Source organism: Prionailurus bengalensis, chromosome A2, assembly GCF_016509475.1.
Source record: "Prionailurus bengalensis isolate Pbe53 chromosome A2, Fcat_Pben_1.1_paternal_pri, whole genome shotgun sequence".
In the NCBI taxonomy this organism is placed as follows: Eukaryota; Metazoa; Chordata; class Mammalia; order Carnivora; family Felidae; genus Prionailurus; species Prionailurus bengalensis.
The window spans coordinates 2,875,660-2,900,972 of NC_057348.1; the positions used below are offsets into that span (position 1 = coordinate 2,875,660).

Genomic DNA, 25,313 nt, shown 5'->3' on the forward strand with positions numbered 1-25,313 from the left:
GGGGTGGGCCAGCGAACAGTGGGTGATGAGGTGTCCCCGAGCTGCCCCCCTGCCAGGATCTGAGGGAGGAAGCCGGTCCGCGAGCACTTGCGTGCAGGTCACGGCGGCAGGACACGGGGCTCCCCGCGAAGCTGTGACGACCGCATCTGTCAAGTCTCCGCTTCAGAGGCGAAGCCACCTTCCTTCTGTCCTCTTTCCCCTGCCTTAGCGGAAGCCTCTCGGCCAAACCGTGACAACGGTCTCCTGGGATGAGGTGGACGCGGACTGTGTCTTCACTGCCAGGAGGCACGTTCCTCTCACAGGGAGACTCCCCTTGGGGTGCCGGAGCACAGTTTCAAGCATGTGACACATTTACTGAGCTGCCACCATGCACTTGGTCTGTTCTGGCCCGGGGGATACCCACGGTGGGTGGAGTGGGTACGCTTCCTGCCCACAGAGAATTCATGTCGCTGGGGGAAGGCGGGTGGCCGGTGATTTTAATCAGTGACGTGTGGTATAAAGAAAACGAATATAGTTATGTGACAGGGAGAGGTGGTCAGGGAGTCTTCTTGGAGGAGGGGACATCTGGGAGGAGAACCGAGGGAAGGGAGGAGTTGCCGGCCATACAGGTCAGAGAAGAGCTTACTGGGTAGTGGAAGTAGCATGTGCAAAGGCCCTGGGGTAAGAACAGGTTTGGCTGGTCTGAGGACAGCAAGAGACTGGTGGCTCTGAAGGGGCGTTATGGAAGGAGAGGGTGGCAGATGGGCTTTTGGGGGGCCTCACTGGGATTTGGACTCGCCTGAATTTTACCACAAGCTCCCACTGCTGGAGGACTGAAGCAGCAGAGTACCACTACGAGGGGCAAGCAGAGACAATGCCGACGGTGATGGCTTGGGCTCGAGCACACAGGAACCCAGGAGGACTCCCCGGTGGTGGTGGTGGTGGTGAGCCTGGAGAGCTGGGCGAAGGGCAGAGCCACCGCCGGAGGAGGCGGAGGATGTCGGGACCCTCCCTCAGACCCATCCCTTGTGCCCCATCCGTGGCCGCGGCCAGGACCAGCTGAGGGGCTGGCTCTGACTCCTAGGGATTGTTGGGCTGCCAACAAAGAAGGGGGCCCAGGGCCCCAGAGGCAGAGGAGAGGGGCCTGCCCTCCCGGGGGGGTGGTAGTGCTCAGGCACCGGCCGGCCGCTTCCTGTTTCCAGTTGATAACGTGCCCGTGAGAACCAAGCAGGGCTTCGCCTGCCTCAGGGGGCTGAGAAGGGGGTCTGTGTGCGCCCAGCCCGTGCTCTGACACACGCACCCCCACCGGAGGCCCACGCTACCCCCACTCCCCTCCCCGGAGCCTGACCGTTGCCTGGGGACGCCCTGGGGGCTTGAAGCTGTCAGCAGCTCAGCGGTGACCCAGTCTCCCCGTCTGAACCCCCCTCTGCCCCCTGAGGTTTGCAACGAGGGTTTGGGAAAACTCTGGGGAACTCCTGGTAGGGGACCTACAGGCAGAGAGCCCCCCACCAACTCAGCTTGGCCACCTCCTTCTCTAGGAAGCCCTCTAGGGCCCCCAGCCTTCCCGTTGATGATCATTTCTAGGACCAGGCCAAGACGGGCTCCCTGAGTGGTCACGGGGCCTGTGCAAAATGAGTGCTCCTCGGGGAGGGTCCCCAGGGCACCCTGGGGTGGGGATGGCCCGGGGGACCGACACACGGGGGCACAGCCTCCGGGCAGCACGCTGCTCACACTACGGCCTGAGTGTCAGAGAGAAATGCCGGCCGGCCGGGCACCCCCGCTCGGAGCCCTGAGGGAGCGGCGGGAGGGCGCAGCGGGGGCTCCGCACCCCAAGCAAGGACCGCACAGTCCACACCGTTGAGACATTACTTATTTATTCCCCACCCTCGCAAACTTTCAGGTGGCTCTGCGGAGACATCAGACACAAAGCCACACTCAGACTGCCCCCTAAATACAGAAGCAGAATTTAAGGATTCAACTGACCACAGATGGCCTCGGCCCAAGGACGGACTTTCCCCCTTCAGTGCCGTGGGGCGACTGGGCAGGGAGACTCGAGCGCAGAGGGAGGACTGGGCAGGGCTGCCCCTCGTCCACCCGGGCTCCTGGCCCAGGCCCGGACCCAGACCTGCTGCACCCGGGTCGGGGGTGGGGGGGTGCGTGAGGAGTGACCGAGCAGCTCCCGCTCTAAGTAGAAGGCACTCGGTGGTACGGGGTCAGGGCAGACTGTGGGTCACAGACGTTTCTGGGGGGCCGGGGGTGCACCCGGCCTGCATCCTCACCGCCCCTGGGCCCTCCCACCTCCCTGAGGGTGGACGCTGGCCAGGAAGATGCCAGCTCCGGCCCTGCAGACCTCTGGGGTGGGGCGTCTCCAGGTTGGGGTCTGGAGGCGGGGGGATGTGTTTGGGGCAGGCTGGGCCCAGGGACGGGGGATCCTGGCCTGGGTGCGTCCTCAGGCTCGGCCCCACCCGCCGGCTCTCCCTGGCCTGTCCCTGTGATGTGGTTTCAAGTCCACGCAGGGCTGGGGCATCCGCAGGGAGCGCTCCGGAAGGCCACACACTTGGTGGGCCACAGGGTGAGCCCAAAGCCGGCAGGGTTTCGCTGTGCTGCACCTGCCAGCCCTCCGCGGGGCGGGCCTTCGGGTGCCGGCTGCTGCCCCAGGGGGCCCTCACCCCGGGATAAGGTGATTTCCAGGAGGATTTAAGCGAAGTGTTTTTAAAGAAACCCACAGGTCGCTCCGGAAAGGAGAACACGGCCGTCCAGCGTCGGGATGAAGCGGCTGCGGTGAGGACGCGTCCGGGCGTACCCAGCGGGGGACGCTGCTCACGCGGGCCCCTCTCCACCCTGCCGGCCCTGCTTCCTGGGGACCTCACCCTTCTGGGCCTCGGTTCCTGCCTCCCGCAGCCTCTTCCGGAAGCGCGCCCCCGGCCTGCTTTTGGGGGGCGGCAGAGGGTCCATGCCCAGGATCTTGTGGATCTGCCGGAACGCCAACAAGCGCAGGGCGTGCTGGGGGCAGACGGCCAGTCAGGACCCTCCCACTGCTCGCCGCTGGCCCTGCACCCACGGCCCAGCGCGGACACGAGCTCACCGGGTGTCCTCGACAACACCCTTCCAGCAACCACAGAGCTCGGGGCACGCTCGGGCTTGGGGAAGCGCACTGCGCTGGGGCCAGCCGATGGCAGGACGTTCCCAGGAAGCCCTCGGAGCATCAGCCCCTTTCTGGGCTCTCTACTGGGACTCCAAGTCCTGCATCGCCACTCGGCCGTGACCGTGAGCAACTTGACTCTTCCCGTTAAGGGCAGTTTGTAAGCGCCAGGGTCCGTGTGGGTTTTGTGCCACGGGGAGGCTTTCTTGCAAATAAACTTGCTAACAAAAGGGAAGCCACAGCGGGGGGCTGTGCGGGCCAAGCTGGAGGCCATGGCTGGGTGTCGTCACACCCTGAGACGTGGGGCCACGGAACACCCACGAAAGTCCCAGCCAGCAAAGCCCCAGGTGTGCACCTGCCTCACTGTCATGGCAGCTTCGGCCCCGAGCCAGGCTGGCCCTGCCCCCGTCACCCACAGGCCACCCTCCCACAGGCCACCTGTTTCTACAAAGGGAAGGAGAGGGGGAGGGGGAACCCCACATCGTTTCCGGGTCCATGCGTAGCCGCAACCTGGGCGGGGACCCGGGTGCCACGCCCGTCCTGTCCGAGCTGGCCTGGACTTGGGAGCCACACGCACCACACGGGCCGGCTGTCCTACCTGCGCACTGGCCGTGAGGTCCTCACGCTGCTGGCAGGTCATGGGCCCGAGGGCGTCCCTCTGGTCTCTCTCGCAGGGATCCTGGATCCCAGGCCCATCTTGTCGAGGAGAGGTGGGGGCCGCAAAGGACAAAGTACCCAGGGGAAGAGACCACCACGGTGGTTGGGCGGGTCCCACGCAGGGCCCACCCACTGCCCCCAAGCGTGCACAGGCCACACCCCTGTGTGCGCCTGGGAGAGCCCTGGGACAGGACGGGCCGGCAGCACATGCCCCCTGCACGGCCTCTCCTGTCACTTCACCTGCCACCATCCTATGCCCTAAAACGACGGAAAAGCCCCGTTTCTGCATCTAACACCTCGATGGCTCAGAGCACTGTCTCCCTTTGATGCCCGTTATCTGCGACCCTGCTTGGTTCCTTTCCCAACATTCCCAGGGCTCTCCAGGGCTGCACTGCCCCAGGGCGGGCCCCTCCCTTGCCCGGACCCTGGACCCTCATCCCTGTGCTGCTTCTGTGGCATGCAGTGTCTGTCTGGCTCCCTTCCCTTGTCTGCCTGGGACAGTGCTCCCAGGGTTTGCAAGTGGCTCGTTCTGTGCCTGCCACACCTGCTCTACAGTTCTGGGCTCCCCGGCCTGCGGGACTGACCTGCCAGGAGCATCCCCGAGGCTACGCACTCCAGGACACGCCTCAGGCCTTCCCCGGGACTCAGGGGCCCCTTCGTGCTGCTCAGGGCCTTCTCCACCAGCAGCTCCATGGCCTGGGCCCCGTGGGGACAGAAAAGACGACACCGTGCCTCAGAGGAGAGCACTTGGGCCAGCCGGACTCTCCCCCAGGCGACAGCTGCGATGCATGGGGTCTCCAGCAGACCCTGGGACGGAGGCCCCTAGCAGCACTGTCCCTCACCCCCACCCATCCTTGACTTCTGAGGAGGAGGGTGGTCCCTGGGGCCTCGTCTCTGCCTCCCCAGGGCGTGGATGCCGGCAGGTTTCTGCGCCTTCTCCGCCTCCCGATTCTCCATCGGCAAAGCCTGTGCACAGTAACACTGCAAACTAGGGTCAAGAGGGTTGAAGAACTGCTCTCTGTGACCCTCGTGCATTTAGTAAGGGTCAGGTGACCCGTTGACCTGCTCTGGCATGCTCCCCTCCCCAGGGAGCCCCCCTCCCTGTGGGGAGCAGTGGGGGGGGTCTTGGGGGCGGGATCAGGACAAGTGTATTCTCTTGGGGGGGGTGCTTCTAGATTTACAGGGAAACGGGCTCCTGGAGAATGCGGGGCCCTCTCAGCGCCCAAATGGACCCACGTGTCCCAAAAGGAGTGGTGCCGAGAGCAGCGCCTGCCTCCTCTGGACACTGGGCAGAGAGAGCCCTTGGTCTGGGAGACGGTCCTCGCAGGTGAGTGAGGCCAAGGATGGCAAGGCCAGGGTGGGAAGGGTCTACTTGTGCAAGAGCACGGCTCTGGGGGGGGAGAGATGCTGGCAGCAGAAATGCACGCGGAAAGCAAACGTCCGTCCCCCAAAGTAAATGAGATGGGCAGACTCAGACGTGCCGACAGGTGCACAGACACAGCACGGCAACCTGGGGTTTGGGGGCACGGGTGCCCTTGCCTCTGTCTTCTCTCCTCTCCCCTGACGGGCCCCAGGACTGACTGCCAGGGGCTGTCAGAGCCACGGGGGTCTCCCCTTCGGAAGAGGGAGGGCACGCACCAGGCGGCCCCGAGGCCAGTCCTGGGCACCCTTGCCTCACGTGCTCTCTGGTTCTGCCTGTGAGGTTGCCGGTTCAAGGTAACGGCAGTCTCATGAGGCGGTGCTCTGCAGCAGGCCTCCTCCTGGCCCCGACGGACCCCTAGGCCGCCCCCTCCCCACCCACCCTTCCTGGCTGCTCAGTTGGGCCCCTTTTCGGAAAGCCCAACACTGGGAAGGGGAACCTCTGTCTCAGAGAAAATGAGGCCTGTCAAGGCTGTTGGAGGCCCTTGGGGGGCTCCCCAAGGCAGGGCCAGCCACGGGGTGCTGCTTACCCAGGCCGGCAGGGCCCCCCAGGTGGGCACGTGCTGGCAGAGGTCACGAAGGACCCTGATGACAATCACGCACGGCTGTAGGCCACTGGCTCGAGCCTGGGGGGGGGGGGGGGGGGGAGAAGTACACCATTAGCTCAGGAAGCCACGCGCTCGTGGCCTCGGGGACAAGGGCTGACCCTTGGGGAGTGAGCCTGGCCGGGAGGGACTCTGGGTGTGGCACAGACCCACTGATCCGGCCCAATTCGGAGCCTCCAGTACCCGCCATCCCCCAGAGCAGTCCGGGCCACTCCCTTTATGTTTCTGACAAGGGTCTTGTCGGGTCAGTGCTTGGCAAGGAGACGTGGGTAGCCGCGCAGACGGCTGTCTCCCACAGCTGCATTCAGAGCCCACTCTCAAGCACCGGGACACAGACGGAGGCCCCCTCCGGGCCCCTGACCTGAAACCACTTGGCGTGGCGGAGGGCGGCCAGGGACTGAAGGCACTTCTCTGGGCTCAGGATGTCTTCTGGGTCAGGCTGAGGCACCTGCCTTCCTTCTAGAAGGAAAGGGCCATGTGGGCACGGCACCCCTCACCACCCCCCTCGCCTCCCTGGGCCACGCGGCCCGGCCCCTCCTGGGCATCATCCTGTTATCTGGAAGGCACCGGGCTCCAGACCACCTCTCCTCCAGGCCACGCAAGGACCAGAGAGGTCATTTCTGTGGAAATGCTCTCCCTCTGCGGGAGAGCTCCCACGAGGACAGAGTGCGATGCTGGTTACCGAGCACCTTCAGTGCTGACGCCCTCGGTTAGCAAATCACAGCTCAGGTAGAAAACTATGAACTAAGCCAGATTTCCAGACGCTTCCATGTGCATCACAGCAAGGGAGAGAGCAGGCTGGACGGGAACAGGTGCCGTCCTCGAGGGCAAAGGCTCCGCATCTGGGAGAAACTCAGGGGCTTTTTCCTGCGGTCTTTCCACTGCTTCACGCTCTCCGCCCCTCGCTCCAGGAGGCCCCGGGTCACAGAGGTCAGGCGATGGGACACAGCTTCACTCACGCATCGATGTCCCCACGGGTGGGTCACAGCCCAGCCACTGCTTCAGGCTGAGATGGAACCGTCCGGGGTGGGTCTGGGAGGAGGGCATTTTGTCTCCGGTGTCGCCCTCTGGTGACAGCCAGCCTGGGGCCCGACACTCTTGTGGGGGACACAGAGGGGCGCCCTCTTGCCCACCCGTCTAGGAGCCTCGGATCGCTCACACTGCCTGACGCTCCCAGGCTGCCCTTGTTTGTGTGTTTGAGCAAACCCTAGCGGGGCCTGCAGCTAGGATTTCACGATGTCTCATCCCGCTGTGGTTATTTCTTACGTGACCATGACGACTGGTGATGGTTCCCGCCAATGGTTCAGGGTTCTGCTCCCCCAAAATTTAAGCGATAAAAATGAACTGATTTAAAGAAGCACGTTAGGGGCGCCCGGGTGGCTCAGTCGGTTAAGGGTCTGACTTCAGCTCAGGTCATGATCTCACGGTTCATGGGTTCGAGCCCTGCGTCGGGCTCTGTGCTGACAGCTCAGAGCCTGGAGCCTGCTTTGGATTCTGTGTGTGTCTCTCTCTCTGCCCCTCTTCTGCTCATGCTCTGTCTCTCTCTCTCTCTCTCTCTCAAAGGTAAATAAACATTAAAAAAAGTGTTTAAAGAAGAATGTTAGAAGTTCATGGCCCTCCGCTGTGACAAAACAATCATGAAGGGGGTTCAAGAATAACTGGAGTTTGGAAAACAGTTCTGGGGGCTGCTCTACGAGGTTCCGGGGCTCCGTGAGATCCACGGTGTGTTCCTGGCAGCTGGCCTTCACCGCAGCAGTGACTTGAGGCCCCTGCTGGCCCCTGGCCTGGCCCAGTGCCCTTCCCACTCTCTCGGCCAACCGGCCTCAAGCCCTAGAGCCCCCATGTCTCACAGGAGAGGCCTTAGGACCCATGGGGTTGCCTGTGGCCCCTGCTACACAGAATCAGCTGAGCTCCCAGGGACCCAGCACAGCTGATCTCCCTGGGGTGGGGAGCAGGTCTGTGCAGGCCCGGAGGCAAAGGGAAGAGGAGGACAGTGCTCTGGAGCTCATGTGACTGTCGCCACCTTGCTTCCTCTGCTGGCCCAAGGCCCAGTTCTTACCTGCCAGCAGCATCCAGGGCTGACAGAAATGCCAGAAGGCTGGTGGCTGTGACCCCCTCCCCACCCAGAGCAGAGGCAGATGCGGCCCCCAGTCACCAGGGAGCGTGGGGAGTGGGGCTGGACGGAAGGGCCTGGCCACACCTTGGTCCGTGGAAGGGTCCTCCCGCATCAGGGGCGAGGTGACAGACACAGCGACCCTCATCCTGGGCTCCTCGCAGGAGGAGATGATGATGTTGGCTTCGGGGTCAGAGGAGACCTCATACTCGTCTTCTGTCACCATCTGTGGGGTGCAAGTGTGACATGAGTCCACGTCAGTGCAGCCGAGAAACAGGCGTAAACGAGCAAGAATGCGGTCGAGCACCAGGCCCTGTGCTGGGCGCCTGTAACCTCTGGAGGACTGAGACACAGCCCCCACCCTCTAGGAGCACACACGCGTAGAGATGCGTACAGAAAACACCCTGCACATAGGTGCCTTCACATGTAAAGAACGCCCGCCGCTCAACAACAACAAAACCAGCGATCCAATGAAAAAAACCCCACAAAAGCTGCGACAAAACAGGTGGTTTGCAGAAAAGAAACAGGGAAGACCCTTTTTACGTGATGACACAGATCACCCCCATGCTAAGAAAGAAGCAAATTAAAACCATAACGAGGCACCAGCATTGCCTCTGAGGAAGAACCTCAAGAAGTCGAGGGGCAGCTGGGCTGGCAAACCTCTGTATAAACTGTTGGAGGCTGACCTGGCAACATCTACCAGAAGCATCTGGCCTCAAGCCTTTGACCAGCAATCCTGCCCCCCATCTTTCAAGCCCCCCCCGCCTCGTCTCTAGCTCCATCCTGACGGGACACACACCTCCCACCATCCTGACGTGCCCCCTCCCTGCCAGTGCTTCCTCCTTGGCATCAGACTTTCATTTCTTCACAGACAACACATTGGAAGCTAGCTTGCTCTGGTGCGTGTTCCTTCACCTCCCGACCAGAGTGGGGACCCCAGAGGGCGAATCTGGGTCTGCGCGACCCCCGGTGCTGGATTCTCCCAGGAACAGAGACAGACACACCAGGAAGGAGAGCCTCCTCCACCCCGGGAACTGATTTTTTAACCTGAGACCCATTTAAATCATGACGTGCTCTCAGCCCTCCCCCAGTCGCCGTTTCGGTTGAGAAAGTCCCAGACAGTCCAGGGGAGAGCCCAGGCCACCCGCCGCGGTCCCCTCTCGTCTCCCCTGTGAAGGTGGAGGGTCCTGTGCAGTCCTTGGCACCAACTGCCCCTGGGGTGGCTGGTAAGTCAGCACCCTCAGTGACAGGACACTGACATCCTGAGTCTGACCCTAAACTCATTTTATAAAGGAGCCCTGAAGTTCCTCCTCTTGTCAACTTTTGTACAAAAACACCCCGGTCCGCGTCTAGCAGACTCGCGCGGAAACACAGCCGCCCCAGCCGGGAGCCCAAGTGCCCGCCACGCACAGAGGCCGGGCTCTTACCGGGAGCTGCCGGGGCAGCTGCTCCGAGATTCTCCGCAGCAAGGTGTGGGTGGGCTTCTGCGAGCACAGCAGGGTCAGCTGCACCGTCCTGTCCCCCCGCAGGAGGAGGCCTTTCGCCAGGAGGCCGACCCGCATCACGCCCTTCAGGACCCGAGCTCTGGGGGAGCCGCTGCTGTGGAGACAAGCCCGAAAACACGTGAGACCCGCAGGGGAAAGGATCTGGAGAAGGGAGTGCTGCCGGGGTCCCCCGCTCCCGCAACCACGGGCACCTCGCTGGGCCTCTGTCTCAGCTTCCCCATGTGGGAAACGGGCACATGCGCCTTGGAACAAGACTGGCAAACTGTGCATGCTCAGTAAGGGCGGGCATTGTTACTACCTGCTGTTCTCTGCATTCTGTAAATGGCCGCCAATGGCCATCCCTGTGGCCCCTGGTCTTCAGCCAGATGGTGCCACCCACACAGCCCCTGGCTCTGTGCTCCCTGAGCGTCTCTGGGGCCACCGGGCCCCCACCTCAGCTCCTTGGCTAGGAGGCCCAGCCAGGTGCTCAGCCGGGAGTCTGCCCTCTCTCCTCAGGCCCCGAGGCATCCGGACCTGGTCCCCAAGTGCCCCCCTGAAGCTCAGGCCAGCTTTGCGCAGTGTGAACCTAACTACAGCATCTGCCCCAACACATCACCTCCCGGTGCTACCCCCTCTGCAGGTGGGGGACACCCCAGTTCTCCCAGGCCAACTCGCAGCAGCCATCCTCTCCCACACGCCCTCCCCTGGTCCCTGTGTTCCAGCCCCACGAGGCCGCTTCCCTTGCTGGGCCCCACCTGGGCCCCTCCCTCGGCGGGTGTCTACACAAAGTCCCCACCAGGCTCCGAGAGCTGCCACTGTGTTTTGTGACACTTCTCGGAATAGGAGGGGACCTGATCTGTTAAAATCCATTTATGTTTGGGGCGCCTGGGTGGCGCAGTCGGTTAAGCGTCCGACTTCAGCCAGGTCACGATCTCGCGGTCCGTGAGTTCGAGCCCCGCGTCGGGCTCTGGGCTGACGGCTCAGAGCCTGGAGCCTGTTTCCGATTCTGTCTCCCTCTCTCTCTGCCCCTCCCCCGTTCATGCTCTGTCTCTGTCTCAAAAATAAATAAACGTTAAAAAAAAAATTTTAATCCATTTATGTTTTTTTATATATTTCTTGGTTTCTGGACGACAGAGCGCTAGAGCCCAACATGGCCTGAGAGGACCAGGTCTGGGAGGCCACCAGCCAAATCCAGCCCAGAATGGCTGCGGACGGGGCTAGAACCAGACTCCACAGATTCCCACCTCCCACGGGAAGAGGGGCAGAGAGCCAGGGCAGGGCGGGAGTGGGCGGGGGGGGGGGGGAGCAAGTAGACAAAAAGACGCAGAGGTTCGTCAATCAGGCTGGATCCCAATTCACACACGCTGTAAAACAGAACAACCCACATTCTGATCTCTGTGGAACAACGGAAATGTTGACCCTGCTTGTTTGACGATGTTAAAGGGTGACTGTTAAACTACAATGGTGTTGTGGTTTTGTTAAATCGCGAGTCCTTGCTGTTTAGGGAAGGCTACTGAAATCCTAGAGGGCACAGATTCAGAAGGCTTCCTTCCAAGAGACTGAGGAGGCCTCGTGTGGAGTCCGTGGTTCGGGCACTGGCACCTGGCGCTCCCCCGGGCCTCACTGTTCCATCAACTTCTGTGAACGTTGGGGAGCTTCCACTATACCAGAAAAACACCCAAACCTAACGTGCTCTTTCCAACAGTGAGTAACAGAACAGCCGTAGGACGGCTCGCTACGATCCTTGTAAAGAACGCATTTCCAAGTTTTGAAAATTAACCCAAGGACAGAACACGCGGCATGCCGTAAGTGTTACGTGAAGGCTTAAAAGAGCCAGGTCAGCTTTGTTGTTCGGGCACAGGGCAGCTGCCAGCCTTAGGGAAGGGGGAGGGCAGGGGCATGCAGGGGCAGCACGGGGACGCGCCCTGTGGAGGCTGACCCGTCTGGGTCCCCACCCCTACTGTCCCAGGGCCACACGACTCTGCAGCTGCTGAGTGCTGTGGGCATGCGTGATATTGTGCTGCTGGGGGATGGGGGGGGTTGGTGGGGGGGACCTGAGGAAGGCCTGCAGGTCCCAGGTCTGCCTGTGTCCACTGCCCAGCCTCCATGTTCAGTGCAGGACCACTGGGGATCCTCTCTCTCCCCTCTCTCTGCCCGTCCCCTGCTTATGCTCTCTCTCTCAAAATAAATAAACTTAAAATCATAAACAATAAGCAAATGAATAAAAACAGAAAGAAAACCCATGTGCTGGGAGAAAACCGGAGGGAACACGGGAGCGTCACGTGAAGGGGTGCGGCGTGGCGCTCCTATGCACCCCACACAGCACCAGCTCAGGGAAGCCGGCCCCGCGCCCCTTGGAGCAGGGCTGAGGGCAAGGGTCACCCTGGGGCCAGACCAGCTCTCGTGTACCGGTGAGTGAACCCTACACCCGGGCAGACCTCGGAGCTGGGAGGGGGTTTGGCCGTCTCTGCAAGGGCGTCAGTGCAGAGCAGAAAGAGCGCCTCTTTGCACCCCTGTCCGCTGTCCTAGGGAGGTCCCGAGTCTGAGCCCGGGGCTGACCCTTCGGAAGTCACTCACAGGTAGCACCAGGCGCTTCCTGAGGGCGCAGACACTGGTAACAACCAGATCCCAAACGGGTCGACGCCACAGGGCTCCTCTTCTGCTCAATGTCCAGATCATTGGACAGGCTGAGCCAGGGGACTGGGGGGTGGGGGGCAGGGGGCGAGGGCATCGGGAATTTAGCAGGGGCAGATCTGTGGCTGGGTCGGTGGGGGATGCAGTTCTGGAAACAAGGTGGTGAATGCCCTCCGTGCCGCCGAATCGGACCCACAAAAACGGTTCAGGCAGTAAATTCCGGGTTACGTTTTACTGTAACACAGACAAACTCCACGAGGAGCCAAAGCAGCAGGCCCCGGAGAGAAGGGACTTGGAAAGGCTGACTTCCTCTCCGACTGCAGGCGGAGGGGCTTCCCTGCCCCAAGTCACAGGAAGGAGTCGCAGAGATTCATGGGGGCCCAGCGGCATCTCCCGCTGGGGGGCCTTCATCGCCCTGTGAATCACACTTACCTCCCTTTTGCAGACCAGGAAACAGATGCCGTTAACCCTTCGTGAGTGGCACTGTAGCTGCACCTTCCATAGGAAACGTCAGTCTGGGGAATTTTCTGCCCATGGCTGGAAAGCTCCAGAGACCGCGGACAGCTCAGAGGCCGTCCCAGGTGAGGCGGCCTCTGCCCTCTTGCCAGCCATCTCCTGTCCAGAACGGCTTGAGGTCACCCCTGGGCCCTGGGAACAGAGAGTAGCCTCCGCTACCTGTGCTCACCGCCCTCCTGCTCTGGGCTTCCGGAGCTCTCCTCGGCCAGCACGTCGGACACCAGCTTGAGGGCGCGCTCCACGTGGGAGACGGCCTTCTGGACGGCCAGGAGCTCCTCCTCCGTGGGGTAGATGGCAGCATGCATCCACATGACATGCCGGTCATCGCTGGACTCCGGCCGCCGTGTGGGCTACAGGCAAAGGGGAGAGTGTCACAGGCGGGCTGAGAGGCTCCGGCACCCGGCAGGTAGGGGAGGGGATGAGGGTCAGCCCCGGATGCTGCAGGGCACACGCAGCCCTGTCCGGGGATGGGGAGCCCCGGAGCCAGGCTGGCTTTGGGGGTGGCAGGCAAGTGGCAGCAGAGAGCCAGGTGAAGGAAGGCTAGGGACGCCCGAGGCGGTGAGCCAGAGAGGACCCAGGACTGCGTGGGGCCAGTGGGCTCCCCTCTGTGGTGGTCTTACATGTCTGAGCCAGAGGCTTCGCAGCCACCTCGGCGGGGTCCTTCCCCTCGGCAAGGTGGGCACGGGGGGCTCCCAACCCACCCTGGCCCAGTGTGTGTGGACAGATGGACGCTGAGGCTCCAGAGGGAAACGGTGACTGGGGCCCCACAGCTAGGAACGCCTGTGGCTGGTGATGGGACCCAGGCCTGGGGCCCCTGTCCGTGACTGGTGATGAGGCTATGGCCCTCAGGCCCTCCAGCTCCCACCCCTGGGCACCCTTTGGGGGTCCTCGTTCAAAGTCATGTTCCTCACTCCTAGAAGATTCAGGTCCTTGTAGGGAGGGCCTGAGAACCTCACCCGCCCGTGGGGCCTCAACCACGGGAGGCATTCGGCACAAAGACAAGGCCGCCACCCACCAGAGCTGAGCCAGTAGGTGCCCCCGGCCTGCTCGGGAGGGAAGGAGGGGGCTGGTCAGGTGGCGAGGGTCCAAGGTGTTCTTCCTGGGCCTGTGGCCCCTCCTCCAGTTGCCTCCTACATAGATCGTAGCGCCTGTTGGGGGGGAGAGGGGGGGGACAGGTTGCTCTAAGCAGCCGAGGGTCCCCTGGGCTTGTCAGATCAGAGCGATGCTAGGTGAGGTCGGGGCTCCAGGACCTCCAGGGACAGACGCAGTAGCCTGATGGGACCCTGGGAGCCCACCTCCAGGATGTGGGTCCTGCACAAATGCCCGCCGTATATCAGGGAGACTGAGGCCAGGCGGGTCGGGAGAACATATGCCAAGGGCAAGAGGCAGGGAATGAAGGACAGCTGCAGTCCTGAGTCTGTCCTGGGCCTTGCGCTCCAGCTCAGACACTGCCTGGACCTTCCGAGCATCAGACACCATGTCAATAATGCTTTGAACCCGCTCCAGAGAGAGAAGGAGGATGTGAAAAATGCATGGGTGGTCAGGGGACATGAAGATTCAGGGGGACACAAGGAACCCTAAGGTTCAGGCAGAGACCAGAGGTCTGGAGTACATAGGAGGTCAGAGGGACACAGATACCAGGGGATCCTGGGGTCAGGGAGACAGAGGAGATCAGGGGATTCTGTGGTCAGGGGGATAGAGGTGGTCAGGGGGACATAGGTCAGAGGACACTGGGGTCAGGGGGACACAGGAACTCAGGGAAACTGAGGTCAGGGTGACACAGGAAGTTGGGGGACACAGGTCAGGGGAACTGAGTTCAGGTGACACAGGAGGATGGGGGACACAGGAGGTCAGGGGACACGAGAGGTCAGGGGGACACCAGAGGTCAAGGGACACCAGAGGTCAGGGGACACAGGAGGTCCAAGGGACAATGGAGATCAGGGGACACTGGAGGTCAGGGGGACACCAGAAGTCAGGGGACACTGGGGTCAGGGTTCACGGAGATGCGGGGCGTCCCTGTGAAGTGGGGCCCAGAGCACCTGTCCCGTGGCCACCGTGGCTGTGCCGTCCTGCGTGTATTACGAGATGCTAACGCAGGCCCTGAGCCTGACCATCTCTGCCAAGGGCGGTGTCCCCTGCCCGCCTCGCGGGGGTGAGCACCCGGGCCTGGGGCCTCAAAGGGAGCAGAGGGTGTGCGGGAGGGTGAGGCAGCCGGCGGGGCCCGCGCACCTCATCTCGGCGTGCCAGCGCCGCATCCCCTCCAGCCGCTTCCTGCTCAGCTGCCTCTGCCGCCTCAGCCTCTCCTCCAGCAGCTTCCGGGCTCTGGGGCTGAGCGCCACTGCGATCGGAAGGTCAGGGTCCACTTTTTTCTGAAAGGGTAAGAAGGGCTGTGAGACGGGAGACCTTCCTTTAGACGAGGGCCCGGAGCCCAGGGAGCCCACACGGCCTTCTGTGGCCCGACTCGACGCCGCCCAGGTGTGGCCACAAGAGCCCACGCTGCCCAGGGAAGAAGGAAATCGGCAGCACCGCGAGACCCCACGGCCGACCGCTGACCAGTCGCCGCAGAGCCAACCCAAGATGTTTATTTCTAATCAAGGTCGCTCGGGGGAAGCGGCATCTCTGTGGAATTCAGCAATCCGTGTTTTCCAAAGTATCTCAGGTTCCCTCCTGGACTCCGTGTTGAGCGTTTACTTCCATCATCCAGAAAGTGCAGCACCGTCTAAGCAGCGTGGGGTGGGAACAGCCCGCGTGTCCACTGACGGAGGAGCAGGCACACACGGCGTGTCCACCATGCATGGGAGCAAGGCGCCCCCCCACCGCCCCGCGGATGGACCCCGAACACACGACGCTCAGGGAGGGAACCCGGCACGGGAGGCCACGCGGGGTGTGAGTCCGAGTGTGTGAAACGTCCAGAACAGGCTCATCCACGGACGGGAAGGGGGCTCGTGGGGGAAACTGTGGGGGCAACTGCTAATAGGGGTGGGCTTCATTTGGGGGTGACGGAGTGTTCTGGAATTACAGAGAGGCGATGGCCACAGCTCTGTGCAGACGCAGCAGCAAAAGCCACGAACCTGTGCGCTCACGTGGGTAAAGTGTGCAGCGTGTGGATGACATCTCAACAAAGCTGCTAAAGAACGGGGAACAGCCAGAAGCCGCTTTTTACACGGGCTGTGCACAGTCACGCGCAAGGCCGTGTGCACGCGTGACAAGGCCCGGTGCCCTGCACACCTGAGAGAGGGAGACAGCCGGCAGCCCCTCCGGGTGAGCCCACAGGGCTGAGGGACCCAAGAGCCACCCCACCTTGTGTGGGGAGCGGACCCCCTAACAAGGACCCTGCTGGCGCCGGAAGGCCCTCGGCACCCGCCACCCGGACCCCTTGGAGGCCGGGCTCCCCGAAGATGTGGCTCAGCCTGGACAGCCCGACGCTCCCGTGGCAGCAGCAGCCCCCCGGCCGTGACCTCCCGGCCCCCAGGTACCCGCTCAGCCCCGAGCCCCGTCTCAGCTGCACGCCAGCTTGGGCTCCCGGCAGAGGCCAGAAGAGAACCCGGCCGGGGCTGGGGACAGGAGGCGGCCTGCGTGAGCCTGTTCTGCGTGCTCCAGGACGCCCTGCGGCATCACTCAGGCACGGATTTCCCACCACACGTTCCGCAGCAAGAGACCACGCGCCACGAGCAAACACAGTTCTGGGTTTTCCTCCCGGCAGCGGGAAACGCCAGGTCGGGATGCCGCTCGAGGGGCCGGGGTGGGGGGGGCTCAGCCTCGGGGGACAAAGGGAGCACGCGGACCCGGCAGGTCCTCCCCAGCCCCTCGCACCTTGTACTGGAGCCGGTGCCGCCGTCCCCTCACATGCAAGTCCCTGGCGGTGCCGTCGTTGAAACTGCAGTCACACAGCCGGCAGTGGAACCGGATCACCTTGCCCTCGCCGTTACGCACCTGTGACACAGAGCTCAGCTGAGTTAGGGCTGCCCCGCGGCGGGTCTGGGCTCCGGGCGGGGTCGCCTCCCGTCACCTCCAGGGTGCCGGGCCCTCCTAGGGGTCCCCAGGCCCGCGCGCTGGCTTCCCGCCTGCCAAGTGGGTTTCAGGGTAGCCGGCCTTTCACCAACACGCCCGCCAGTGCCCCGGGCCACCTCTGCCACTGTCCCGCCCCCCTCCTCCTCCCCCCACTGCCCCACCCCCACCCCAGGCAACGGAACCCACGGCCCAGGCCGGTCCCCGCAGGGCTCTGGCCTCCGCCCTGTGGTGATTTCCACCCATCACAGGCCCCTTCTGTGCTTCCTCAGGCTTTTCAGCACCTTACTATCTCCTAACTGCCCAACCACAGGGCCTCCGGGGGCAGCAATCTATCTGGGTGGTTATTTCTCCAGACAAAACAGAAGATGCTGAATTGGTCAAACAAAAACATCACCCTGAGGACAGAAGAAACGCTAATGCTTTCAGCCAGGGAGGAGGAGGTGAGGCTGGGACTACGGAAGCAGGGAAGCGGCCGGCGGGGGAGGCGGCTTCCAAGTCTGGTTCTAGAAGGCTGCTGGAGGCAGGCCTTGCAGGGCCACCGCCGGGGCTCTGGGTGTCAGATGCTGGCCACGCAGGGTGCACACCGGCTGCTAAAGCCCGAGAATCGCGTGCCTGCGGGGAGAAGCTCGGCGGGACACAGATCCCCCTTTCTGCCTTCCTCCCAGCGGGAAAAGGCTCAGGAAGTGCCGGTCTGTCTCAGGATCTGAAGCCCAGGGCCCGGGCCTTCCCGCGGGCTTCTCCCGTGGACAAGTGTGTACACCTCAGGTGGAGAACGGAGCGAGATCTGAAGTCTGGGCCCTGCCCAGATCCTCTGCCACGGCCCAGTGACAGGGCGGGGAGCACACCGATGGCCCCATCACGACGGCTGCCTGGCAGTTACCTCCTCCACGTAGCCCGGGCCCACGGGCTGCACATCACACCTTCCAGAAGCTTCTGCAGAGCCTCCTCCGGTGGGCGGTTCCCCAGACCCATCTGATACGAGGTGTGCCCCTTCGGGGAGTCTGCTGCCCGCTGCCTGCGGCTCGGGGGGCCCTGGAAGGGAGGACTGCATTGCTTACAGCCCGCTCCGGCCGGAGACCACGGCTGGCTTCCAGACCGCCAGTGCGGAGGGTGGACAACATGCAAACCGAGGTCTCCTGCTGCCCAGTCACTCGCACCCCCAGCCCCCGTGACGTCAGTCAGTCAGATCCAGGTCCCGAAAGACCCCTCTGGGCCGGCCTGGGTCGCAGCTGAGAGAACACAGGGTTTGGCGGAAATCCGAACGCATCCACAGAGAGCCCTGTCGCCGACCCCCCCACCCCCCCGCCCAGAGGAGCCCCCAGCCGCTCCAACTCTGCACCCCTCAGGTGACGGAGGACAGAGTTCCAGGTGGACTGGGGACACGGTCAGCCCAGCCCCGTGGGGCAAATTCACCGGGCCTCACAGGGGAGACCCATCTGTTAGCCATGCTGCTTCATGGTTTCACCTTCAGTAGCACGTGGTTACTCAAAACACGGTGCTGCTGAGGCTCAAAGTAAGGTAAGTCCTCCCCCTGCTTCCCGGGTGCAGCAGGGCGGGGGGCGCAGAGCCTGTCGGCCGGACCTGGGTCTGAATCGCATCTGCACCGCGTGTGAGGTGGCCGGGGCCTCGCCTCACCTGTTTTTCCCTCTGCAAACTGGGATCGTGACAAAAGCTACTTTTGGGAGTCGTGGAGGGTAAATCAGGCGGTGGCGTTAAGCAGTCGGTGGAGCGAGGGCGTCACACACAATCCAAGCTACCCGCCCGGCTGGTGCCACCTGGCTGCCTCCACTGCCCAGGCCACGGCGGGTGCGCCCCCACCCAGGGGAGGCGGGCTGCAGGTGGAGTGGCAAGGAGCCCCCCTTAACTTCCCGGGACCCACCTAACTCATCAGAGCCCGCTTTGTTCGCCACGAGCACCGGGGTGTGAGAGGCGCTACCACGGTGTGGCCGGAAGGTGCCTGCCTCTCCCCATCCCCGCCCTCCATCCAGAGGCTCGTCCCTCCAGAGTCGGGATGGCGGGCACGCACGCGCACAAGTTAAATGGACAAGCGCTTCCTTGAAATCCCGGCGTGAGGAGTGAGTCAGGGCGTGGGTGGCTGGCTGTGACACGCAGACACGTACCCAGGCGCGAGGCCTTCAAAGCCGCCGGTCTCCTGGCCGGCCCTGGCTTGCTCAGGGCATGTGCGCTGGGGCCGGCGGGGGCTGTGGGCTTGGCAGAGGCCGTGGGGGGACTCTCCGCGGTGAGGGGGGCCGGCCTGCTGGCGCCCGCGGCCGTGGCCGAGCTGGAGTTCCCCGGCACGGGTTCCGTGGGGGGGATGGGCTTCCCCAGCTTGCTGTGCAGCTTGAAGACCTGGAACAGACCCAGGTCCCCCGTCAGGCCTTCTCTGGGCCTCCTCGGCCTTCCTGAAGAGACGGGAAGAACACCTAGGGGGTGTGCAGGGCTGGGAGCCTACGGAGGGGAGGGCGCCGCTCCCACCCCAGCCCCCAGGGACACGCCCCGGGCTCTCCAGCCCCACTCCTTCTAGAAGCTCCTTCCTGCTTCCAGGCCCTACCAGTCCTGCGCGGGCAGGACCTATAACACGTCAACACCCTGTGCTGCCTACGCCCACCCCCCTCCAAATGGCACTGGCTCGGGCTGAAAGGGCCATTTTCTGCAACCCCAGCGCCAGCCCTGGGCCCGGCCCGGACGGGACACAGTGTGTGTGGTGAGATGTGTGGCCAGAGGCCACTGCTAAGATGTCCACGGACACACTCCACCTTCTTCAGGGATGTGTGGACACATCCACGGACACAGATGCACCTGGGATCCAGTCACACCCCATCCTCGGCATCCCCCGGCCCCCCGTCAAACGTACTTACTGGGAGGACTGACTACCACCTGCAACGTCCTCACGCCAACTGCCTCCGAGGCAACTGCCCCAACTGCCTCTCCCTCCCTCAACTGCCTTGTTCGCCCCGGGTCTGACGCTCACAGCTCAGACCAGCCCCCGCCCAGAGCTGGCTGCAGGCTCTCCCGGACCCGCAGGACAGCCCACCCTTCCGGGGCCCCAGTTCTCCGGCCTGCACCCTGCGCGGCCAGGCCTGGGCACCCCCTCCCCCCCTTCCTCCACCCGCTTGCTTCCCCTCCTCCACGGGTTGCTCCTTCCTTTGAGGGGTTTGTGGGTTCCCTCATGCCTTTGAGAGCCTGCCCCGGCCGCGCTGGAGACAAGGCTCTTGAGGAGTGCAGGGGAGAAGACGGGTCCCGCGGCGGGGGGCGGGAGGAGGGCCAGCCGTGAGGGAGGGCACCTGGAGGAGGTTCCCTCCTAACCCTCCTGCTCGGTAACCACGCGGCCTGAAGCTGGTTCCCCAGGAACGTCCCCTCCCGCCCTCGGCACACACCCCCTGTGACCAGAGTCACCTTGCAAGTTACCACCACCACCTGGGAAGGGGGCTGCTTTTCCAGAAGCTCGCTGTGCAGCACGGGAAGAGCAGACCCCCGGGGGAGAGGCAGGTGTGTCCCGACCTTCCCTCAGGTGGGGATCCCATCAAGTCTCTCCATAAGAGGACATACTATGTGCATTCTGAAGGCCGCACAAAAATGCTGATGTTAAGATAGGAATATGGGGCACCTGGGTGGCTCCATCGGTTAAGTGTCCAACTTTGGCTCAGGTCAAGATCTCAGGGTTTGTGAGTTCGAGCCCACATCTGCTGACAGCACAGAGCCTGCTTTGGACCCTCTGTCTCTCTCTGTCTCTCTGCTCCTCCCCTTCTCTCTCTCTCTCTCAAAAGTAAAATACAAAAAACCATAAAATAAATAAAATAGGAATACATATTAAAAGCACTGATGTTAAATAATTTCATATCACTTAAAACATTGCTATTAAAATTGACATTAAAACTTAGCATTTAAAAAATTTTTTTAACGTTTATTTATTCTTGAGACAGAGAGAGACAAAGCATGAACAGGGGAGGGTCAGAGAGAGGGAGACATAGAATCTGAAACAGCTAAAACTTAGCATTTTAGGGGCACCTCTGTGGCTCAGTCAGCTAAGCGTCCACCTTCGGCTCAGGTCATGATCTCACAGCTCGTGACTGCGAGCCCCGCGTCGGGCTCTGTGCTGACAGCTCGGAGCCTGGAGCCTGCTTGGGATTCTGTGTCTCCGTCTCTCTCTGCCCCCACACCCCCACTCGCACTCTATCTCTCTCTCCAAAATAAATAAACATGAAAAAAACCTTTTTTTAAACTTAGTGTTTTCATCATATTAGTTTAATTTGACCAGTTTATCTTTAAAAAGCAGAACTTCAAATGGAACACGTGGTTGATCCCCTCAACACACAAATGCTTATTTCCATAAACACGTAAACACACCTACAGCCCAGAAGGCTCCCTCTGGGGTCCAGGTACAAGGCCCGGGCACTGCTCCATGCTGTCGTCCCACAGGCGGGGTGACTTTAACAGCAGGGAGCTATAAGCTCCTTGCCTTTGGCGGCCACCCCCTCCAACCCCTCGGCCGTGGTGCCACCGGGCTGTCGCCTGGGAGGACTCCTACCTTCTGGTGCTTGGCCCCCCGGATGTGAGCGGCGTAGGCGTCTGCCCCAGTGCAGGACACGGCGCACAGGCCACAGCGCAGCTGTGTCTGCGCCCTGCTCGGGCTGCCGTCAGGCCGGGTGCCCATCTTCTGAGCCGCCTGTTTCTTCCTGTGCTTCTGCCCTTCTAGGTGCTCGACGTAGGTCTGCAGGCAGAGAGGGAGAGCGGCCTGAGGGGCGTGTGTGCGGTTCACTCGTGGGGGAGGCGGGGGCCTGTGGCCCCCCTCCCCGTCCACCGGCCACCAAGCCACTTTATTAAACCCCGTCAACAGGCTCAGAAGCTCAGGCTGAAAAACGTAAGGTTTCTTTTTCTTTCTCTTATCTGAAAATCAATAAGCAAGTGTCCTTGAAGAAACACACACGTGGTTTCAGAGGCTTCTCCGAAAGAAAACTCTGGCTGTGCAGCATCTGACCTCGGAAACCACTCAAGGACACACACGACCGCAACAGCAAGGGCACGTCTCCTCGATGGAGTGCGGCTACGAGGGGTCCACGCGAGGGAGGCTGCCAGGACTCACAGGCCTGAGCCCAAAGGATCTGGCAGCGTCCGGCAAGTGACCGGACCCCTCCCTGGGAATCCTGGGGACAAGGCCGGCCGCAGCGAACACCCCCAGAGTGGGCCCGCTAAACCAACGTGCTCTGACCATGCCAAGGGTCAGCATGCCCTGCAGGGAAGAGATCTCGGGGAAACCCACACGGGCTGGTTCGGGGGCAGGTGGGAAGCGGGGACAGGAGCAGGAGGGGACACTCTCCGGAACACAGGAAACCTGTGAGCATTTACCCAAGCAACAGCAGGTGCGCACACACGTGTGCACGCGCGCGCACACACACACACGGTGAAAGCCTTGGGGCAGAGAAGAGTCTAGAAGGACAGAGCCCACGGAGCTGCGGCAAGTATGGCAGCTCCGGCCTGCGATCCCCACGCACCACCCTAGTTAAGCCCCGCGGCTGCCCACAACCCGGGTCTGACCTCTAGCTCCATCGCCACGGCAAGTGCGAGTTCCTGGGTGCCCAGCCCCCCCGAGCCCCTGGCCTTCCCCTGACACGGGGAGGCGGTGATGCTGCAGTGGAAGGATAGAACGGCCGGCAGAACACGCTGCAGAGCTCCGAGCTCAAAGCAACAGGACGCATTTGCAGCGGCCGTGCGGCTACCGGACTCCTCGCCGTAAACGCGTGCGTCGTGTGTGAAGAGAGGCGGGGAGACAAAGCAGGGAGGAGTGCTGGGACAGGTCCCTGTGCCCCTGGCTGCACGGTCACCTGGGCCGCCCCAGGGGGGAGAGGCTACGGAGACGGACGCCCGGACAGGCACCAGTACTGCCCGGGCCGCGGGAGGCCGGCTGACGGAGCTCCACGCACAAGGTGATGGAGTGGCGGGTGGGGGCGGGGAAGGGCCAACTCAGGATCCCGACGTGGCTGCAGAGGCGGGAGCCGGCCCAGGTGACAAGGTCACACTGAACAAAATGCACGTACACGTGCAGGTGAGGACAAGCACAAAGAGAGTGCCATGGGGGCGCCCGGGGGGGCCCGGTCGGTTCAGCGTCCGACTCTTGATTTCGGCTCAGGTCACGATCTCACGGTTCTGGAGTTCGAGCCCCACGTCGGGCTCCGTGCTGACAGCGTGGAGCCTGCTTGGGATTCTCTCCGCTAGTCTCTCATGAACTCTCTCTCTCTCTCTCTCTCTCTCGTTCCTGCACGCGTGCACACACGCTCTCTCAAAATAAACTTAAAAATAAATAAAAAGAAGACAAAATTAGCGCATTGTCCTCTGTCAAGATGGAGCCCTAGCATCTGACGACCTTTCCGGAGCGCCAGCTGGGTTATCTGTGAGCAGCGCCGGGGGGCGTCCCTCTTAGAAAACAGCACACACGCACGCACACACAACACACACGCACACGCGCACAGAGCACACACACCCTTGCTCTCGTCCACCAGGCACCCTGCTCTAGGTGCACCTTCGCTCGAGCAGCCCTGCAACGAGGGTGCACCCCCCCCCAGGCCTCTCGGACCTGCCCCTGCTGCACCCATGGCTGCTCGCAGGAGGGGGTGCTGCCTGCCTCTGCCCGTGCTCCCGCCGCCAGCGGTCAGTGCTGCCCCTGCCCTCGTGTCCTCCACAAGCGCGCCGGAAAGGCAGTTCCGATGCGCCCGTGTCACCGCCAGTTCCGGAACAGGACACCCCTGACGTGTGGCTACCCGAGGCGGCAGGACGGTCCCCAGGAAGGTCCCCAGGGCCTGCTCGGCGGGGGGGTGGAGGGCAGCTGACCTGGGGGCCGGCGCAGCTGATCTTGCAGACGTCACAGTAGTGAAGCAGGGGCTGCCTGGGGCCACCCTTGGGCTTCGGGGGCTTTCCGGCCAGGCTGCCGGCAGAACCGGCCTCGGGGCTGTTCCCGGGGCCACCCCACAGGGAGCCCATGGGCTCTGGGAGTGGGGGGGGCGGCCGGGGAGGCGGCGGTGAGGGGCGGTGAGGACCGGTTGCCGAGCGCTCGGCCAGGTCACAGCTCTGGTGGCTCGGTCCTAGGAAGCAGAGAGAAAACCCAGACGGGGCACCGGGTTGGCTGTGGCGCCTCTTCAGGAACGGCCTGTGCGCACACAGAAATGCGCCCTACCTGCGTCCAGGGCAGACGTGGGGCTGTAGGAGGTCGGGGTGTAGGAAGGCAGGGTGGAGACGGAGGCCGCGGGCAGAGCGCTGGCGGCCGGCAGGCAGGTGACGTTCTCCGTGCAGCTCAGGGCCAGGGTGCTGACTGGCTGTCCTGCGTTAGCGGTGGCCACCTGCTGCAGGGGCTGCGCTTGGCCGTACCCACCGCCGGGCCAGACATGCGTTCCTTTAGTCCCTGAGGGCAAACAAAACCTCTCTGCAAAGCCACCCCTCTGCCCCCAACCTCCCCCCTCCCAGCAGTGGGAATCCCGGCCCCCCCGGAGCCGTGGCAACGGGCCTCTCCCGCTGCCTAGAACCAGCATGGTCCCAGGTGCTACTGGCCCCGAACTTCCTGGAAGTCTCAGCTGCAGCTGGAGGCCAGGGCCCCGGCCTCTCCCACCCCTCAAGTCCAAGTCCTCAGCAGAACCCCCCTCCTTCCAGATCTCCTTCCAGTTCCGTCTCTCTGCCTCTCTTTCCTTCTCTGCCTCTCTTTCCTTCTCTCCCTCTCTCTCCTACACGGGCCCGGCCCTAGTTGAGACTTCGGCGCATATTTGAGAAGGCAGCCCTGACAGTCACACGACCCCTGGACCTCCTACGAGTTGGGCAAGTTTAAAATGTGGCTCCGCGGCGGCTGCTCCCACAGTGAAGCCGGCGGCCCCTTACAGAGGCCCACCTGGCTGGCACGGCACGGCCGAGGCCGGGAGCCGAGGCTGGCTGGCAGCGGGCAGGGGATCCTGTTTGTTCTCGTAGCTGCTGGCATCCATCACGGGTTCGCGGCTGTAACCGACCTGCGAGGGGGTTACCCCGGAGAGACACGGAGCAGGGAGAGGGCCCCTCAGGGCAGGGGCAAGGCGTGCCCTCGCCGGCCCCGCACGCGGCTCGGCTCACGTTCACAGTTCCTGAGCTCCGACTCTGACAGGCCGGTTCAGGAGCTGGGGACGCAGCGACCAGCGAGCTGGACGTGGCCGCTCTCGTGGAAATGTTGACACGTGAGGGCAGAAGCGCTGTGGGCAATGCCCAGCCTGAGACAGCTCGCACGGGAGCAGCGCAGGGAGGGTGGTACGTGAGGACGTGGGGACAGGGTTCCCCGCAGGGTCAGGACACAGAGGCCCCCACGTGGAGCCAGCTGGTGGGCTTGCAGAGGGACGGAGGCGGTCAGAGCAGGGGACTAGGGGCTGGGGTGACAGCTGGGGCCAGGGACTCGGGGAGGGTCTGGGTGACGTGCAAAGGAGCCTTCGGGTCGTCACGTGGAACGGGACCACAGGCAGGTGAGCGTGAAAGCAGGGGTCAGGAGTGGGCCCTGGGGACAGGCAGGAGCTCGGGGGACGGGCTGCGGGGAGACGCCCAGAGGCCTTGGGGAAGCAAAGGCAAGGGACAGAGGAAGAGGGCGGAGCCGAACAGAGCGAGCTCTGCCAGCGGGGCGGCCCGTGGTGCCGTCTGCTGATGTTAGAGGGGACGAGCGGTGGGCGGCAGAGGCCCCGGGGGTCTGGACCACGGCCGGCACGGGACGTGCTGGAAGTTCCGAGCGGCTGGATGTCCAGGCCCAGAGAAGGGGT

The 25,313-nt window shown here is 63.0% G+C and overlaps 1 protein-coding gene across 2 annotated transcripts in view; it reads right to left on the bottom strand.

Moving 5' to 3' along the window:
• Positions 1 to 1,836: 1,836 nt before the first annotated feature.
• ZFR2 (zinc finger RNA binding protein 2) overlaps positions 1,837 to 25,313 on the bottom strand; it is a 42,071-nt gene continuing 18,594 nt past the window's right edge. The window contains exons 3-19 of one of the 2 annotated variants that reach the window (XM_043586162.1): positions 24,431 to 24,545; positions 23,729 to 23,953; positions 23,386 to 23,636; positions 21,089 to 21,271; positions 18,681 to 18,909; positions 17,441 to 17,592; positions 16,363 to 16,482; positions 14,779 to 14,918; positions 13,565 to 13,697; positions 12,709 to 12,899; positions 9,343 to 9,514; positions 8,003 to 8,141; positions 6,164 to 6,261; positions 5,728 to 5,823; positions 4,363 to 4,474; positions 3,720 to 3,817; positions 1,837 to 2,982 (exon numbers count right to left, since the gene is read on the bottom strand). In XM_043586162.1, coding sequence (XP_043442097.1) covers positions 2,800 to 2,982; positions 3,720 to 3,817; positions 4,363 to 4,474; positions 5,728 to 5,823; positions 6,164 to 6,261; positions 8,003 to 8,141; positions 9,343 to 9,514; positions 12,709 to 12,899; positions 13,565 to 13,697; positions 14,779 to 14,918; positions 16,363 to 16,482; positions 17,441 to 17,592; positions 18,681 to 18,909; positions 21,089 to 21,271; positions 23,386 to 23,636; positions 23,729 to 23,953; positions 24,431 to 24,545 — 2,637 coding nt within the window. In that variant the 3' untranslated portion in view covers positions 1,837 to 2,799. Of the gene's footprint in view, positions 3,818 to 4,362; positions 4,475 to 5,727; positions 5,824 to 6,163; positions 6,262 to 8,002; positions 8,142 to 9,342; positions 9,515 to 12,708; positions 12,900 to 13,564; positions 13,698 to 14,778; positions 14,919 to 16,362; positions 16,483 to 17,440; positions 17,593 to 18,680; positions 18,910 to 21,088; positions 21,272 to 23,385; positions 23,637 to 23,728; positions 23,954 to 24,430; positions 24,546 to 25,313 lie in introns of both variants that reach the window. The other variant, XM_043586160.1, reaches the window with a different exon arrangement.